We start from the raw sequence: 15,575 nt of genomic DNA on the forward strand, positions 1-15,575 counted from the left end.
AATATTTCATCTACCAAAGCCTCTCAAAATCTTAAAGATAAGCTTGTAAGAGAGAGAGAGAGAAAGAGAAGGCAAAAGTCATGGCCAGTTGTAACATAGCATCTGCAGCTACTGGTTTTGTGATCACAACTGATCTCACATCCAAAAGCTGTCCATCTTCAACCCGGAACAACTTATTGTTCTCTCCCAAGAACAACTATTCATCAAGACTAGTTGTACGTGCGTCTGATGAAGCGGCCCCACCCGTCACAGCCACCAAGGAAGCTGGATCAACGGCTACCAAGCCACCTCCCATTGGACCCAAAAGAGGCACTAAGGTACTTTTAATTTTTTTCAATTAGACTTCAACATATATAATGAAGCTTCGTTGCATTTTTCATTTTAATTAAAATTTATATTAAGATCTTACCCCTCATGGGTTGTGTGTTTGTAACTGGGTGGCCTTTTAATTTATTTTAATGAAAGTTGTCGGGGAATGTGAAACCTTGGGACATTAAAAATAATAAAAAATTATTATATGATCTAAATTTCATTAGATAGTTTATTTCTATTTAAGATTTTTATTATTTTGATTAAACCCTATTAGAGTTGATATAGTTGCTATTGAGAGAATTTTTTTTTTTTTTTTTGTAAATTTAGAAATTCTGGATTTTTAGGAGTCTTGTGCCAATCAAATGCCCATTATTTATAAACTTTATTAAAAGAATATTTATTACAGAATGTATTATTTTTAAAATTTACATAATTCTACTTCATATATTTATTATATTTTCCTCCTCCACAGGTGAAGATTCTTAGGAGGGAATCCTACTGGTACAATGGTGTAGGATCTGTGGTTGCTGTCGATCAGGTAAAATGCTCCCACTACATACCATCAATGGTTATATCACATTATCTCATATCAAATAATATTGAGTAGGGTCTTTTAATTGAGAATGATTTTGACGCAAAAGTCCATAGAGCCCATGTCCCCCCCTCCCCCACCAAAATAAAAAAAAATAAAAAATAAAGAATAAAAAATAAAAAATAAAAAATAAAAAGAAGGAAAAAAAGAGGACATTTGATATTCTCATTGTCGTCCCCTCAAAATGCCTCGTGACACTCCTTTAGATTTGATAACCAATGAATATACAAAATATCTCTTAGTGGACTCATACACAAAAATAATAATTTGATTAGTGACACAAAAAAAGAGAGTAAGATTTAGCAACAAAAATGATAATGAATAGGGATCAATCATGAAAATGCTCAAGATCTAGTTACTATAATTCACGGATCACATTGATTATTTGTGTGTAGATCGACCAAAATATATATATGCTTATATGTGCCACTATGGCTTATAGGGTTAGTGACCCGATAGTGCTTCACAATACATTATGAAATAAGAAATTGAGCATGATAAGTTTTTGGGGTCCAACTCAAAACCAATTGACAATAAGTGGAGAGGCTTGAATGAGACAAGGCAATGAGTGTCTGATGCAGGACTAAACTCAACATGTCCCCGCACATGTGGATTGGATTGGGCCAAAGTCTTTGGAGGTATGAACTGGGTGACCCGCTCTGATACCATGATAATCAAACCAACTATGACGTAGATGAGAGAAAGGTCCTCTCTAATACCATGATAACCAATCCAACCAGCTACTCCAAAGACCCGATTTGTTGGAGAAGGGGATAACTATGAATATAAGAGGATCACGAGGCTTAACACACTCGAGAGTGGAGGAAAATATAGACTCTACATTCCACCTCACCCATAAGGGTAGAAAGATTTGAATCCGTTACCTATACAATTCTAGCACTCTGATACCATGATAAGTTTGGGGGTCCAATTGAAAATCAATTGGGAACAAGTGGAGAGCCCAAGAGCTTATATGGAGAGAGACAAGGCAACGAATGTCTAATGTTGGACTAAACTTAATATTTTTGTAAATGCATAAAGAATTCATGCTTCAAGTGATGTCTCGTTTATTCCACCCTTTGTACTATTGTTTTATGTTTAGAGCTCATTCAAACATTTCATGTTGATCAACATGTTTGTGATTAATAAGGTAAACCGTCTTAGTTATATATCTTATTCCTTTTTCTTATGAATTCTAATATCTTTAATTTCATCGACTAGGATCCAAAGACTCGCTACCCAGTTGTGGTTCGGTTTAACAAAGTCAATTACGCTAATGTATCCACAAACAACTACTCATTGGATGAGATTCTCGAAGTGAAATGAAGTTGTGAAGTGCATGCATCCCAAGTCCAATAGTAGTGTATTGTGTCACAAATTTGTAGATCATACTTTTCTTCCTAATTGATTCCTTTTCTTTCCTATTTATGTTCTCTATTTTGATTGATATTGCTTAAAAATCCAATTCTCAATATCCATCCATCCATCGTATATGCATCTTCGTAAATTCAATTGATAATATACCAAGCTCGAGGCTTCGTACTATAAACACGAGGCTACTTTTTGTTGTGGTTTGTTGTGTGAATGATAAATGAAGTTTGATGAGCCATACATTCGATGCGACAATCCATATCATTTTGATAAAAAAAAATTACCAAGAAAATTGCAGTACAATACTTAGAATCACATTGTTAGTTTTCAAAATTATAAAAATATCCATTTTACTTGGTAATACTAAAAAAAACCTTTAATCAATGTTTTAAATTATAGATTTTGATTCATGTGTGTTTGCACATGCAACCATCTAAGTAGTAAAAGAAGATACTTATTGTAAATTTGAAAATTAAGTAACATGATTATACAGTTGTGGTCTCGTAATAGTAATATTTTTTTTGAGAGCTGGTTTTGGCACCCCAACTTTTACTTATTTTAACCCAATTAAAAATAAAGAAAATAAGTAAATGATTGAGAGTAAGTAAAAGTTGGGGTGCCAATAGAAAATCTATTGGTTCCTCCTAGATTTTTATTCTTTTGGTTTAGGATTTTTTATATGAGATTATTTTTTGCGCCAAAGCATAGTAATGTTTTAAATAGTGGTGTTTTAATCTTGGAAAAATTATTTAAAGGACTCATCAGAGGGATTACTTTTTAATTAGTCCCTAAGTTTTAAGGTTTCTCTTAATACTCCATTTAGTAAAATTTTAATTTCTAATAAGTCCTTAACCCTACTCTACACATCTTTACGATTGAAATGTTGAAACTAACTTGACCATGTAAATTCATCATTTTCGTCCAAAAAATTGGATTTCTGTCATCTTATTGAGTTTCGAAAACTCCATTTGATGGAAAGGATTTGAGAAGGAAGAATAAGTCATTTTTAAAAGTATTTTGAAGATGTATGTAAGATTTTAAGATATATTTTTTTCAATTTATTTACTTCATTTTTGGATAAATATCGATCAAAGATGGTTCTTTTAGTTTGAAATCATCTACACGTCGTTATGACAAGTTTTTAGTCGATCTTTCCATGTATTTTAGTTGAAAAAATTCAAAAAAAAAAAAAAAAAGTGGATGGGTTTTACTAGCGTCAATATCACCACTTTTTTATTTTTGGGTTCAATATTTTTTATTGTTGAGTTCGACATTTTTTTTTTAATTGTTGAACTCAATAATAAAAATTAGTGATCTCGATAATAAATAAAATTGGTTAGGTTGACAATAAATAAAAATTGGTGAGCTCGACAATAAATAAAAAAGTGGTGAGTTTGACAATAAAAAGTGGTGAGCTCAACATTGTATAAATTTTTTTGAAACTCAATTTCGTTCTTCATTTTTTGTCATAAATCGTAGAAAAAAATTAAATAAAATACATCTAAATGTTCACAATTAGAAATATATCATTTCCATTCATCATTCATGATAAAAAAAAAAATCATTGAAATGATTGAATCGTCAATGGAAACCCTTAATATATGAAGAACATGAAAAAATAGTAGTTTGGGTATTTCAAAAATATTATAACCTAAGATGAGGCTGGTTTAGGGACCATTAAGAGATAAAAATTCACCAAATGGACTATCAAGCAATTGCCCAAAATTTAGGGATTAGTTACAAACAAATCCTTCCACCAAGGTCTTTTAAATAATTTTCCCTTTAATGTTTAACAGGGATGTGATAAATAATTTAAGAAATTGTGATGTAATGACTAAAAGTTGGGGTGTCAATATAAATTTCTATTTGTTTTCTTACAATTTAAAAATCCCCCTTTCGGTCTCCCCTCTTCCCTCTCCAATTTCCATTATCAACTCAATCTTCTTCTTCTCTCTCTCTCTCTCTCTCCCATAAGAATCAGCGTCCACAACAATTGTCTAGGTAACCTCATTCCATATGTGAAAGAGAATTCAAACCCTAATTCTATCGCTCTATTTGGATTGAGAGAAGAGAAGGGAAGGGAAGAGAGAATATGCAATTTTTTTTTTCCTTTCTCCGGTTTAAATTGTTAAGTGAGGAGATAAAAAAGAAAAATGGAGTGAAGAGAAGGAAAAAAATGTCATATTTCGTTCTCTCCAAAAGTGGAGAGACGAGGAGGGAAGAGAAGAGAAATAAATTTTACGTTTCAGTTTGCCCCTATGAATTTCAAAATTTCAAAACTTGATTTCACGTCTTGTCTCGTCCAAGCCTGATATCAAATTGTCTTGGATGAGTTTTCCGAAACGTTTGAGACATCTCGTTCACAAAAATAAAAAAATTGAACGTGAATCCTAAATCTCAGTTAAAAAAGAGATTTTGTGAGTTTGTCTCGTTCAACTCCAATACCGAGTTAACTCGGGCGATACGTCTCAGTCTCGGACGAGTTTTAAAATCATATTTGCTACTTTAAAATAAATTTAATCTGATTTCAGAAGCCCTGGAGGTGTAGAACGAAGGAGCCGAACTCGAGTAGGAGACGACCTGAGGTATCCTTTCTCTCTCTCTCACTCTTCTGGTTTTCTTCAAGAAACCCTCTTCAACGGCACACACCTTTCTCTTCTTCTTCTTTCTTCAAAAACCCTCACTCGCTCTGTTTTTTTTTTTTGGTAACAGTGGGAAGTCATCATCTTCGTTCTCAAGGTCATCAAGAGATAATTTTGGTGTGGTTGATGCGAGATAAGCATACCAAAGAGCTAGTGGCCGTGAAGTATATCGAAAGAGGCGAAAAGGTTTGTTTCTTAGAATAATAGAATTGTTTGAAGTTCCTCGATTTTACAGATTAATTATTGGTTCAGAGAATCGGAAATCATGTGAATTACGTGGAAGGTGAAGACATCTATTGGAGAAACTAACGAGACAATCCGAATTTGGGTTTTGTTTGAGTTTTCTTTTGGCTTGAATTTTGCTTTGAGAATTTATGGTTATTGTTCTTTCTAATTAGAAGCTAGTTTTACTTAGTTTGATTGTCGCTGTAAATTGAGAATTTTTATGAGTTATATGCAGTCTAGTTTGCCGAATTTAGGTTTTGCTTGTTTTGGAGAAATCTATAAGAGGAGAGTTCTGTCAGATAACTCTGCGATGTGAGTTTCCACCTTGGTTAGGAATGTGTTGCTATCACAAGTGGTTTAGTTGGAAGGTTTTTGAGTTTTATTTGATTGGAGAATTTGGTTTTTGGATTTTATTTGAGCTAATCAGCAAATATTATCTAATTTTAATTAGATGACAAAACAGTTCAAAGAAGATTACTAAAGAGAATGATGAATCTGGATCATAGTTTCCAAGCCATGCGGTTTGAGTCCATTAAATGATTTAGTCAGTACCATGGTTTAAAGTTTCATATAGTTTCGAAATGTCTCGGCTGAGTTGTATCGGTTTCAGCCGAAACAAGAACAAAACGTTAAACAAATAGATTGTTTTCGTTCACCTCACCTATATGAATTAAAAAATTTCTTGTGTTATTTGAGAAACAAATAAAATTTCTTTAGGTGTTTATATTTTGTATCATTGTATAAGTAGAACTTTGTTCTTTAGACTATGAAGGATATAATAGTCATTTGACTAGAATAATTTCTCTTCTCTTCTATTATGAATCCTAACCAATAGGAGAAACTTGGTTCTTTCTCTTCTCTTCTCTTTCAATCCAAGCAGGGTGAAGAGAAACTAGTTTTCTCTTCTCTTTATGAGTTTCTCTTCCCTTCTCTTCTCTCAATCCAAACATAGTGTTATAGTATAAAAACCCCCTTTCGGTCTCCCCTCTTCCCTCCTCTCTAGTTTCCACTCTCAACTCAGTCTTCTTCTCTCTCTCCAAACAAACCAGGCGTCCGTGAAGATTGTCTAGGTAACCTCATTCTATATCTGAAAGAGAATTCAAACCCTAATTCTAAATCAAAGATACTGTCAATTGGGATTTTTTTGTTAGGTTTCTGATTTCCTAGGTTTAGGGTTTTTGGTTCTATAGGTTTAGAGTTCTTAAATTATTTGGATTGATGTTTCTAGGGTTTGTCAAAATTCGAATACATGACGTTGAGGTTTTGTTAGCAAACCTATTATCACTTTTTTTGAATCACTTATGTAAACTTGCAATTGTGATATCGATTGTGATCTCTTTATGGATATTTCAGTCTTAAAGCCCATTTTTAATCCTCCTTAAGTAGAAGATTTGAGACACATATGGGGCTTTTATATGTTTTAAGTTATTTTTATTATTTATTTTTACTTATTTGAGGAGACCTACCATGTCTTATAGATGTTCCTAAGAATTCTTCTTTTATTTTAAGGTTTCAAATGTAGAATTCTTGGCTTTTAGTTTAAGCTATTTGGAGGTCATTGTTAAATAATTGGCAAAACAAATTAATTTGTTGATGTTTCTTGTATAATTTTTAGTTTTGGGAGATTTTATTAGTTTTAGGGGTTTTGTATTTGTTGAGCTATTTATACTACATTACTAATCATGAATGTGTATGTTTATAGCTTTGAATGATTTGAATGGATCCAATATTAGTCATACATGCTTGCGGTTAACCAATATGACATAGAAATTGAATTATATATTTCAATGACGATTTTTCAACTACAAATACAGTACCTTTAGGTTTTTTCAAAATTATTTCTGATTGTTCCACTGGGATAGATAATAATTTCTGATTTATTTAATTAGAGTTAATTTAAGCTAATTGTATTTTTGATTTGGGTGTTGAATTGCAGACCAATTGTTCAACAAAATTCCTTTAGAAAAAGTAGAATCATGGTGGGATTTAAAAATAGGTACATGGTAATGGAGGTTTTCTTGGATCCAAACAGAGACCTTCTCAAGGATGATCCTATTATTATCAGCCAATATAATTTGTCAAAAGCGATTAAGGACAGTGTTCTTCTAAACTTCGGGGAATGCGGCCTTGCTGCATTACTTGGAGCATTCCAAAGTAGGCATTTTATGCCATTAGTTTCTTGTAAATATTCGTTTATTGGGTCATCATCGATGCCTTGCCCGAAGTTTTGGGGTAGGCTACTGTGTGATTGGTGATTTTTTTTCTTTGACTAATTGCAATTTGTTTTTGATCCATGTGTAGTTAAATATGTGAATCCCATAACAAAGCTGTGCATCGTCAGATCCTCGCGAGATGAATATCAAAAAGTGTGGTCTGCAATCACCATGGTCAGGAGTATTGGAAATTGTTCTGTGCTATTCAACTTATTGAACTTGAGTGGTGAGTCAACTATTGCTTATGGAAAAAAGTTCTGGGATATATTTCCGAATTCTTTATTGTATTTTGAGCTTTTCTTTAAAGATGGAGCTTTGATGTGGGCAATCTAGACTGTCCGTCTTATAGTTGATCAACTTGTTTTAGTCTTTGTATGTAATCATCTGGTCTTGTAGATAGTGCACTTCCCATGTTATGCCTATACCCTACATGAATCCTGTTTCATTATTCAATTCTATCTAGTATGCACATCATTTTTGTATTTTGTATCTAGATTTTACTTATATTTTTCTATTGATGTGTTCGAAAGAACTATTTTCTCATTTTAGAATTCACCACCTAATTCTTGAGCACCTTTTAATTTCTCGATCATCCTTTTCCATCCTTTTAGTTCAAAAATCTATAAACACTAACCAATGTTATTTAGTTAAAATTTTCCTGTTGTAACCTTACGGACCATTTTTTTTTATCGAAGGTTGATTTTTAGAAGAAAGTCTTTTTGTAATTTCTACTTGATCCATTCCTAGAAGTCACATAATGCTCAGTTTCCTTCAATTTATATGCCAAGGGAAGCTCAAGCACTATGAACCACATTCTGTCTCTTCATAGAAATATCCTTGTGCATCTAGCATTGCTTGTTATATTTTCTCTATCTTTAATACTCTCATGAAGTCCTACTTGGAGTGCATAACCACTAATAATATTTTAACTCTCATTTTCAAATACTACTTTTATTGCAAAAGCTGATGTCGCCTACCACCATCACACGTAAGCACACTTTCTGTTAAATCTTCATCTACTACTACTACACCTACTTCATTTATTGCATTTTTGTTTCCTTCATGGCAAAGTTTATATTTGTTCCCATCATGCCTTTAGACTTTACCACTTATACATGTTTTATATCTTCTAGGCGTACCACATTAAATCTTTCTTAATGTATAAGCCAACTACAACTCCCAACAACAATTATCAATTCTTCCTGGCCAACTCCTTGTCAGCAATTAGATGTTAAAATAAATAAATAAAAATCCAACAAAAAAATTACAAAAGAAAAATGGGTTCTGGACTCCTGATTCCCTTACTGAAATTTTTTAAGTTCCTTGTACAAGATTTCTGAACATGCTTGCATGAGAAATGTGCCCAACAAGGAGGGCGAGATCCTCTAATTTTCTCACAACAAGTCACTGCCACAACTGCCTATCGATTAGAAGTTTCAAGCATAAGTATCCAAAACAATCTCTTAACAAGGTTCACTAAATCAATTTTTTGTTGATGGTAATAAGATACATGTATGTTAGTTCATGAACTTGTGGATATATTATGTTCTTTTTGTTAGATGTTTCATTAGTATTATTGAAATTTGGAGCCATTTCCTAGTAATGGTGTAACATAAAAAGAAAATTTAATTTTGATTTTGTTTATTTGTTTATTTGTTTTAGGTAGCATTAAAGCCTGTAAAAATGCAGCTTTGAAGTGTGATGAAGCAAAATTTGAACAGTACAAACAATTGATGGGAGATCAACCCACACCTCCTGAGATCACTCAACAGATGCACAACTGTCTTGAGAAGATCAAACTTTTGGAGCACTGAGCAAATTGTTTCAAGTTTTTTTTATTTTTCTTTTCTACTCTCTTAAAACATTTTTTTTTTTTTTTAAAGAAGAAAAAAAAAAAAGAAGAGAAGCAAACTTTCCTCATTCCAATCATTGATGGATAAATAATTGAGCCTATCTACACCGGTATTTTGTACCAAGTATAATTTTAACGTTTATCCAATAGTACTGTTGGACACTTTACTTATTTATTTATTTATATATTTTATCTCGAACAAATGAGGTGCACATTTTCTATTTAAAGACATAGTATTGTAAGGGAGATCATATAGCGAAAAATGAAAGGTTTTGAGAGGTTCCCCCAACTTTGGGGGAGATTATGTAATAGTATTGTGGGTTTGAGGTCTACTAAATAGAACATCTTTACTGTAAGTGTAGTAGACTTGATTTTATATGCCCAAACCATCTCAATAGAGTTTCTTTTAGGGTTGGTATGGTTGATATGTGTTCATTTGAGGGTATATGAATTCCTTGGGGAAATAGTCATTGTGAAAATGAATACTTGAAAGAATAATCATTTAATGCTTATTGGTGATCTAAAGGTACCATTTTGATTTCCTAGAGAGGATGATGCAGTTAGATTTTACATATAGTGTAACTTGTCAGACATATAGGATCATATGCCCGTTTTCACCCTGAACAAGATATCCTCTATTTCCCCCTAGAACGGGGGCTTAGGCAAAGTGGCGACTGATGGTGAATCCAATGTGGCTCGTTAATAAGTCGGTTTCTGCTAGGCATCACCACATGGCATATTCAGACATCGAGCAATTGATTGAACCATCTTCAAGGGGGGAAACATAATTGGCGGCATTGATCTCGATACTAATGTATCCACCCATTTTGTCGATGAAAATTATTTTCCCACCCATTTTTCATGTGCAATCTAGCTTAACATCTTATGGAGTTACCTTAAATTTTATTGTACACCTGAAAATTATATTTTTCGAAGAAACATTTTGCCCATTTTCCATGCACAAGCATACAAACTCAGTTTAACACCAATGGGTGTACATTTTCACTAACTTATCCACTCTTAGTTTCATTCTTTGTTTTTTACTCATCCAACTCAGCATGCTCATCATATGTTCACCTGATATACCCTCTTGGAGTCAGTTCAACAGTAAAACTAGCGACAAGGGTTTGCTCCCCCTTGTGTGTTCGAAAGTGGGTGGCCCCCTGAATTACTCTGTTGCACATTGGCAAATTTCCATGGGGTGAGGGCGTGGGACCATAGGGGCTAGTCCCATCCCAAACGGGTATGGGGAATGGGGACAATATCCAGTGAACTCAACAAGAAAAAATAAAAATAAAATAAAAATCATTTGATATGTTTCTATATTAATAACTATTGAAATTCCTTGAACTCTTGAGCTCCCATTAGACTCAGATCCAAGCTTTGATAAAGGAAAGAGTTCTCTCAAATAGTACTCTGCGCCAATCGCTTTCACTGATATAGATGAGGATTCTCCATCAATATGCTGTCACACCAAATAATCTTTTGGATTCAACTTAACACATATGACCCATGAAATTGGAACACTTCAATACATTCTACCGTTTGTCAACAGATCGATTTACCAAACCCCTTGTTGTCAAACCAGCAGGATGGAACAAAGGAATGGGCAAAACACATGTATCATCTCAACAACAAATTTGGGATAGTTTTTTCAGTCAAAACTTTAGGCTAGGTTGCCTAACGTTCACTATCTTCATATTAGTTACATGGAAACACAGGTACAGAGGTCAGAATTGAGAGAAATATTTTCCTTTCATAAATTCCAGATTTCCTCACAAATAAGTAAATAAATAAAACTAATTAAATCCCATCAAACCAACAATTACTATTCAAAAACATCAGAAAATCTTAATATATGTGTGCACGTGTGCATACCTCATGCGTATTTGTGCGCTTGTGTGTGAAAGCCATGTCCTTGATGACATGAATGGGGCCATGTGATTCAACATCTCAAGAACAATTAAGCACACACATTGAGATGAGAAATGTATGCAGCATCCCAAGAAGAATTAGCATAAACATTGAGATGAGAAATGTACGTGGTGTATCCAATTACAATGCAAAATAATAAAGGTGAGAGGTAGACTGCATGGGAGTATTCAAGCCCTGAAACCATGAAGAGGCAACAAAAATAATGATGGACCAAAGCCCATGTTTTTTAACCTACCATCTTATCACAATAAGACCGTAAATTGATTAACTATATTCTCGACATATACAAGTGAGGTTCTGATTTGGATTCAATTTTCTAATATGTTGCTTTGTACATTCCATTTCCTTCTCAAATCATCCAAAGCTTGGGGTTTTTTCTATGGCACTTCAATCAGGAAAAGACTCCCCCTTAATCTGTAGAAGCAACATTCTGCTATTACCGCTCACAGACCTAACTTACTGAGCTCATAAGCAAAATAACATAATTTCCAACGAATCAAAAAATTACATGAAGCCAAAAGATGGAATTTAAGTATATAAATAATTCTTAAATATTCATCCAGCATTCTTAAAAGCCATTACAATATGAACTTTGTCAAGTTAATTGAGCCCAAGAAGAAATGATAAAAGTTTGATAGAGATGAGAAGTCTATATAATTGTGAATAGTGGGGCATCAAAAAGGAGAATAAGTGTAAATGGATAAATGGACAAAATGATTGAACAATACACAAACTTCAAAAAAGAATGGCCAAATATGACAGAAGCAACCTTTCACATGAGTACTTGAAGGAACAAAATTAAGCAACTTGAGAGGAAGAAAACAAGTTGACTACTCTTATCCAGGACTCTATTCATTTTCAGACATGCCAAGGCTCTCAGTCTGAGAATAAGGAACCATAGTGCAGAAACCACTATTTCAACTTCCCTCAGGGGTCATTAAAACTAAGAAATAAGATTTCATTATCAAAAGGACTTACAGATAATTAAAGATTATCAGGCATTAGATGTGCAAGCAAGACTAAGAGATTTAGACCTTTAACCCAATCCATATTTTCTCTTGAGACTCCTTCAAGGGTGTACCCTTTTTTTTTTCCCCATCCATTTTGTCTACAAAATCACCTTCAGGTCTTAGGGGAGATTTGCTCCAACCAGAATGGAGCCATAACTAAAAGTGATAAAAATCTTTAAGAAGAATAGTGACTTCACTAGCTGGAAACATATCATGGGTTGTAAACAGAAATATCGTAGTGGGAAACATAAATGAATATTGCGTAAATGCATTATCGATCTGTGGATGTTCCGCATTTTCACATTGTTAATACTAATGCAAGCTTAAATGTAGGGATAAAACATGAACCTACAGTGAAAAAATGGTTTTAATCTACAAACATAAAAATGTACAACTTGAGGGACCTTTGATCATGATTTCAATCCCTACAAACTATTTTTTTACTCAAGAATCCTTAATGAATTGATCTTTTTCCACTTGAACCTCTCCAAACAAAGCATATGCCAAAAAAAAAAAAAAACAAAAGGGATCTCTTTAAATACTTCTCATTTTTTTTAAAGCATGATCATGAACAATTACATATGCCAATATATTACAACTTAAAATTTATGAAATTGGGCTAAATTCATAAATGCATTTGTTGATTTTAAATATCATCAATGGAAAGTTACCATTTAAGAATTAAGTCCAGTTAGATGCATGATTGGGAAAAAAGAGTAAAATATTAGTAGTGATAACCAACAATATGCAAAATATTCATATGTTGAACAAAATAAAGTTGTTCTCTACGAATAGTAAAGAAACCAGTTGTTATAAGCCAATGAATGGGAAGAGTGACGATGTTGTTATTGAAGTTGAAGCACAATACTAACCTCCTCCAGTAAACAAAACGTAGGCATTTTCTTTATAGAACTCTTCCATCCATGCCATCAAGTATACCTGACCATAGTCCCTTTACTGGTGGTAATTGGGCAACAAAAGCATTCCAAGGAGGGTAACCGACACCACTCCCACGAACACGACCATCCATGCGTAAAGAAATATACCTACAGAAAGAACATAAATAAGCAGAGTTCTCAATTGTTAACAATCCTATATTAATGTTATACAAGCATTCATACATCCATAAACACAATCCATACCAAACTTAAACTACACATGAAACACTCACACAGGGGACTCTGGTGATACATTAGCCAGTTTCTTCTGTTCATCTAACCACCTGCCAAAAAAAGAGATGTCGTATTAGAATGAATCAACTAAGCCTTTTTCTCTCGTCTATGATTGTGTGGAGAAATTGGCGGGAAAATGATTTTCTTGGAAAAATGCGATTTAGAGGTGCATGATTGCACATTTTTGTGGGAAACATGGAAGGAAAGTATTCTCAGCCCTGACCCCCAAGAAAATGATTTTCTGGTCAGTGCGCAAATGTCTTAATGTTATTCTCTCACAATTACTCCAATCCCCAAAACTAAGAGTCAACTCTCTTTTTTGATAATTTCTTAGATGAAACGAAAAATGGGTAAACACTTTATGAGGAAATCCATTTTCTTATGACTGTTTTTTCTGAGAATTTTTTTTTTCTGCAGTCATACACACCCATAATATCTCTCATTCAACCCTTTCAAATCTTGGTTTCTTCATCGAAATTTAAGATATTGGTGGGAATTTCCGTTAAGATACTGGATTTTTTTAAATATAACTTACTCGGAAAATAGTTACAAAATTCTCTGAATTTTTTTTTTCTTTGAAAAATTCACGAATCACTGAATCAACAAATTAACTGGTAATTTATCAATTAACTATCAAATAGCTTAACATTTTTACCCTTCACCCTCAAAACTTTATCTTCTTCAACCTTCAAATCTCAAGAAGAAGATAGGGTTTTTAGGAAGATTAAAGACAATAGATTTTGGGGAAAAAATAAACTCAAAACAACATTTGTTTAAACTTTCCCAAACTTATCCAAATTAGTTGAACTGAAACCCCACCGGATATCTTTTGAGTCTGAATTTGGTTACTCTGTTAGGAAACAGGTCTGAATTTCAAAAAACTGAAAGCAAATCTCGAATTTTTCGACAAAATTTAAAACCTTGAATCTTACCTAGCCCATTCTGAGGTGAAAACAGGAACCAATTGCCAAAGTCTCTTCCTTTTCTCTATACCCATTGTTTCCTCACTCTCTTCATATTCAAATTGAGGCAAATCTCCATCTGTAACAAAAGGAACCACAAGAACCCCTCGATCGAGAAGACTATCGATGAAAGGTTGAGATAATCTGAACGACTCCATAATGAAGGATGCCGGTCCAGTGACCACCACTAGACGGGCAATCCCTCTCAAAGAGTTTACAGAAATAACCTTATTCTGATCTACACGAAGCTTAAGATTTGAGAGACTTTCTTCTCTTGAAAGTCTGGCTAATTGGGCATTTTTGGCATTGTTTTCTCTAGAATATAGAAATGCAAATACAGAGACTGCTCCTAAGTCTATCCCAAGACCTTTAAGGATCTCAATCACATCTGCTCCTCTCGGGAGTGACAGTGCAGATATCAATCGTGTAGTGGCAATTAATCCTCCTAAAGAAGCACTAGCAATGAAAGCTAAATAAAAGAACATTCTTACGGAGCGAAAAGGAGTGAGAACTTCACTTCGTATCCTTGCTGTAGAACTGAAAAATAATAACAAATTAAGTTTATAAAAAAAAGGATTCTGTAGTCTGGAGTAACATTCTAGATTTCAATTTTGTGTTTTTTTAGGGTTTTACATTTTTACCTGATTTCAGTTGAAGAAGAAGAAGGTTTGTTTGATGCAGAACAGGAGGTTTGATTTGTCCGTACGAATTGGTGGAGAATGTGATAGGTTCTATATGTGGTAGTAGAGATTGTGTTTTTGTTGTTGAAATTTTGGCGGGAAAATCTAAAGCTTTTTTGTTGAAAATTAGGGCATCCGAGAATAAAGGATACGTGCGCCACTGCAGCCATGGCGGAACAAATCTATGAGAACCAGTTCTCTCTCTCTCTCTCTTTCGAGATTTGAAGTGAGATGATTTGCTAATGTGAGCCATACGTGACTGGCGCTATGCTGGACACAAACTATCTTGCGCGTGAGCCATTGGTTGATCATCGTGATGCCACGGCACCACTAATGGAATAATGGATTCCGCTCCAAATTCTTGGAATTCTGTTTTCTGACAAACATCTCATTCTATCCCTAATAGTAAGTTTTTATATATATATAAAAAAAAGATATTATTCTCAAAAATAAATATTATACTAAAAGTGTTGGGAAAAAGGGTAAAACAAGGGCCTTGGGTTGTCAATGAGTCGATTTTCTAAGCTAATTAGATTCATTATTTCTTTTAATTTCAATTATGATTCCAAAATAAGTGGATTTGTATCCCGAACCTCCATACGTGATTGG

General features: G+C 33.6%; 3 protein-coding genes across 5 annotated transcripts; 2 read left to right on the forward strand and 1 right to left on the reverse strand.

The window, feature by feature from the left end:
- On the forward strand, positions 1–2,326 carry LOC147401989 (photosystem I reaction center subunit IV, chloroplastic-like). The gene is made up of 3 exons (XM_086443495.1): positions 1–317; positions 785–850; positions 2,126–2,326. Exons 1-3 carry the CDS (start codon positions 81–83, stop codon positions 2,228–2,230), a joined length of 408 nt encoding a protein of 135 aa, XP_086299621.1. The 5' UTR covers positions 1–80; the 3' UTR covers positions 2,231–2,326.
- A 2,380-nt stretch (positions 2,327–4,706) lies between these two features.
- Positions 4,707–9,232, forward strand: EMB1687 (ribonuclease P family protein / Rpp14 family protein). Of its 3 annotated transcripts, none has more exons than XM_086443498.1 (5): positions 4,707–4,860; positions 4,988–5,103; positions 7,079–7,296; positions 7,444–7,581; positions 9,018–9,232. In XM_086443498.1, the coding sequence occupies exons 3-5, from the start codon at positions 7,119–7,121 to the stop codon at positions 9,167–9,169; spliced, it is 468 nt and encodes a 155-aa protein (XP_086299624.1). In that variant the 5' UTR covers positions 4,707–4,860; positions 4,988–5,103; positions 7,079–7,118; the 3' UTR covers positions 9,170–9,232. The 3 variants fall into 3 exon arrangements, with proteins under 3 accessions (XP_086299624.1, XP_086299623.1, XP_086299625.1); XM_086443497.1 differs by having other exon boundaries at positions 4,837–4,916; XM_086443499.1 differs by lacking the exons at positions 4,707–4,860; positions 4,988–5,103 and adding an exon at positions 5,636–6,212.
- A 1,957-nt stretch (positions 9,233–11,189) lies between these two features.
- LOC147401991 (LOW PSII ACCUMULATION-like protein) lies at positions 11,190–15,332 on the reverse strand. The gene is made up of 5 exons (XM_086443496.1): positions 14,928–15,332; positions 14,257–14,823; positions 13,324–13,374; positions 13,025–13,198; positions 11,190–11,556 (listed from the first exon to the last, which is right to left on the reverse strand). The coding sequence occupies exons 1-4, from the start codon at positions 15,134–15,136 to the stop codon at positions 13,057–13,059; spliced, it is 969 nt and encodes a 322-aa protein (XP_086299622.1). The 5' UTR covers positions 15,137–15,332; the 3' UTR covers positions 11,190–11,556; positions 13,025–13,056.
- Positions 15,333–15,575: the final 243 nt, after the last annotated feature.

This window comes from Akebia trifoliata, chromosome 5 (genome assembly GCF_017979445.1).
Source record: "Akebia trifoliata isolate Shusen 1 chromosome 5, ASM1797944v1, whole genome shotgun sequence".
NCBI classification, from domain to species: Eukaryota; Viridiplantae; Streptophyta; class Magnoliopsida; order Ranunculales; family Lardizabalaceae; genus Akebia; species Akebia trifoliata.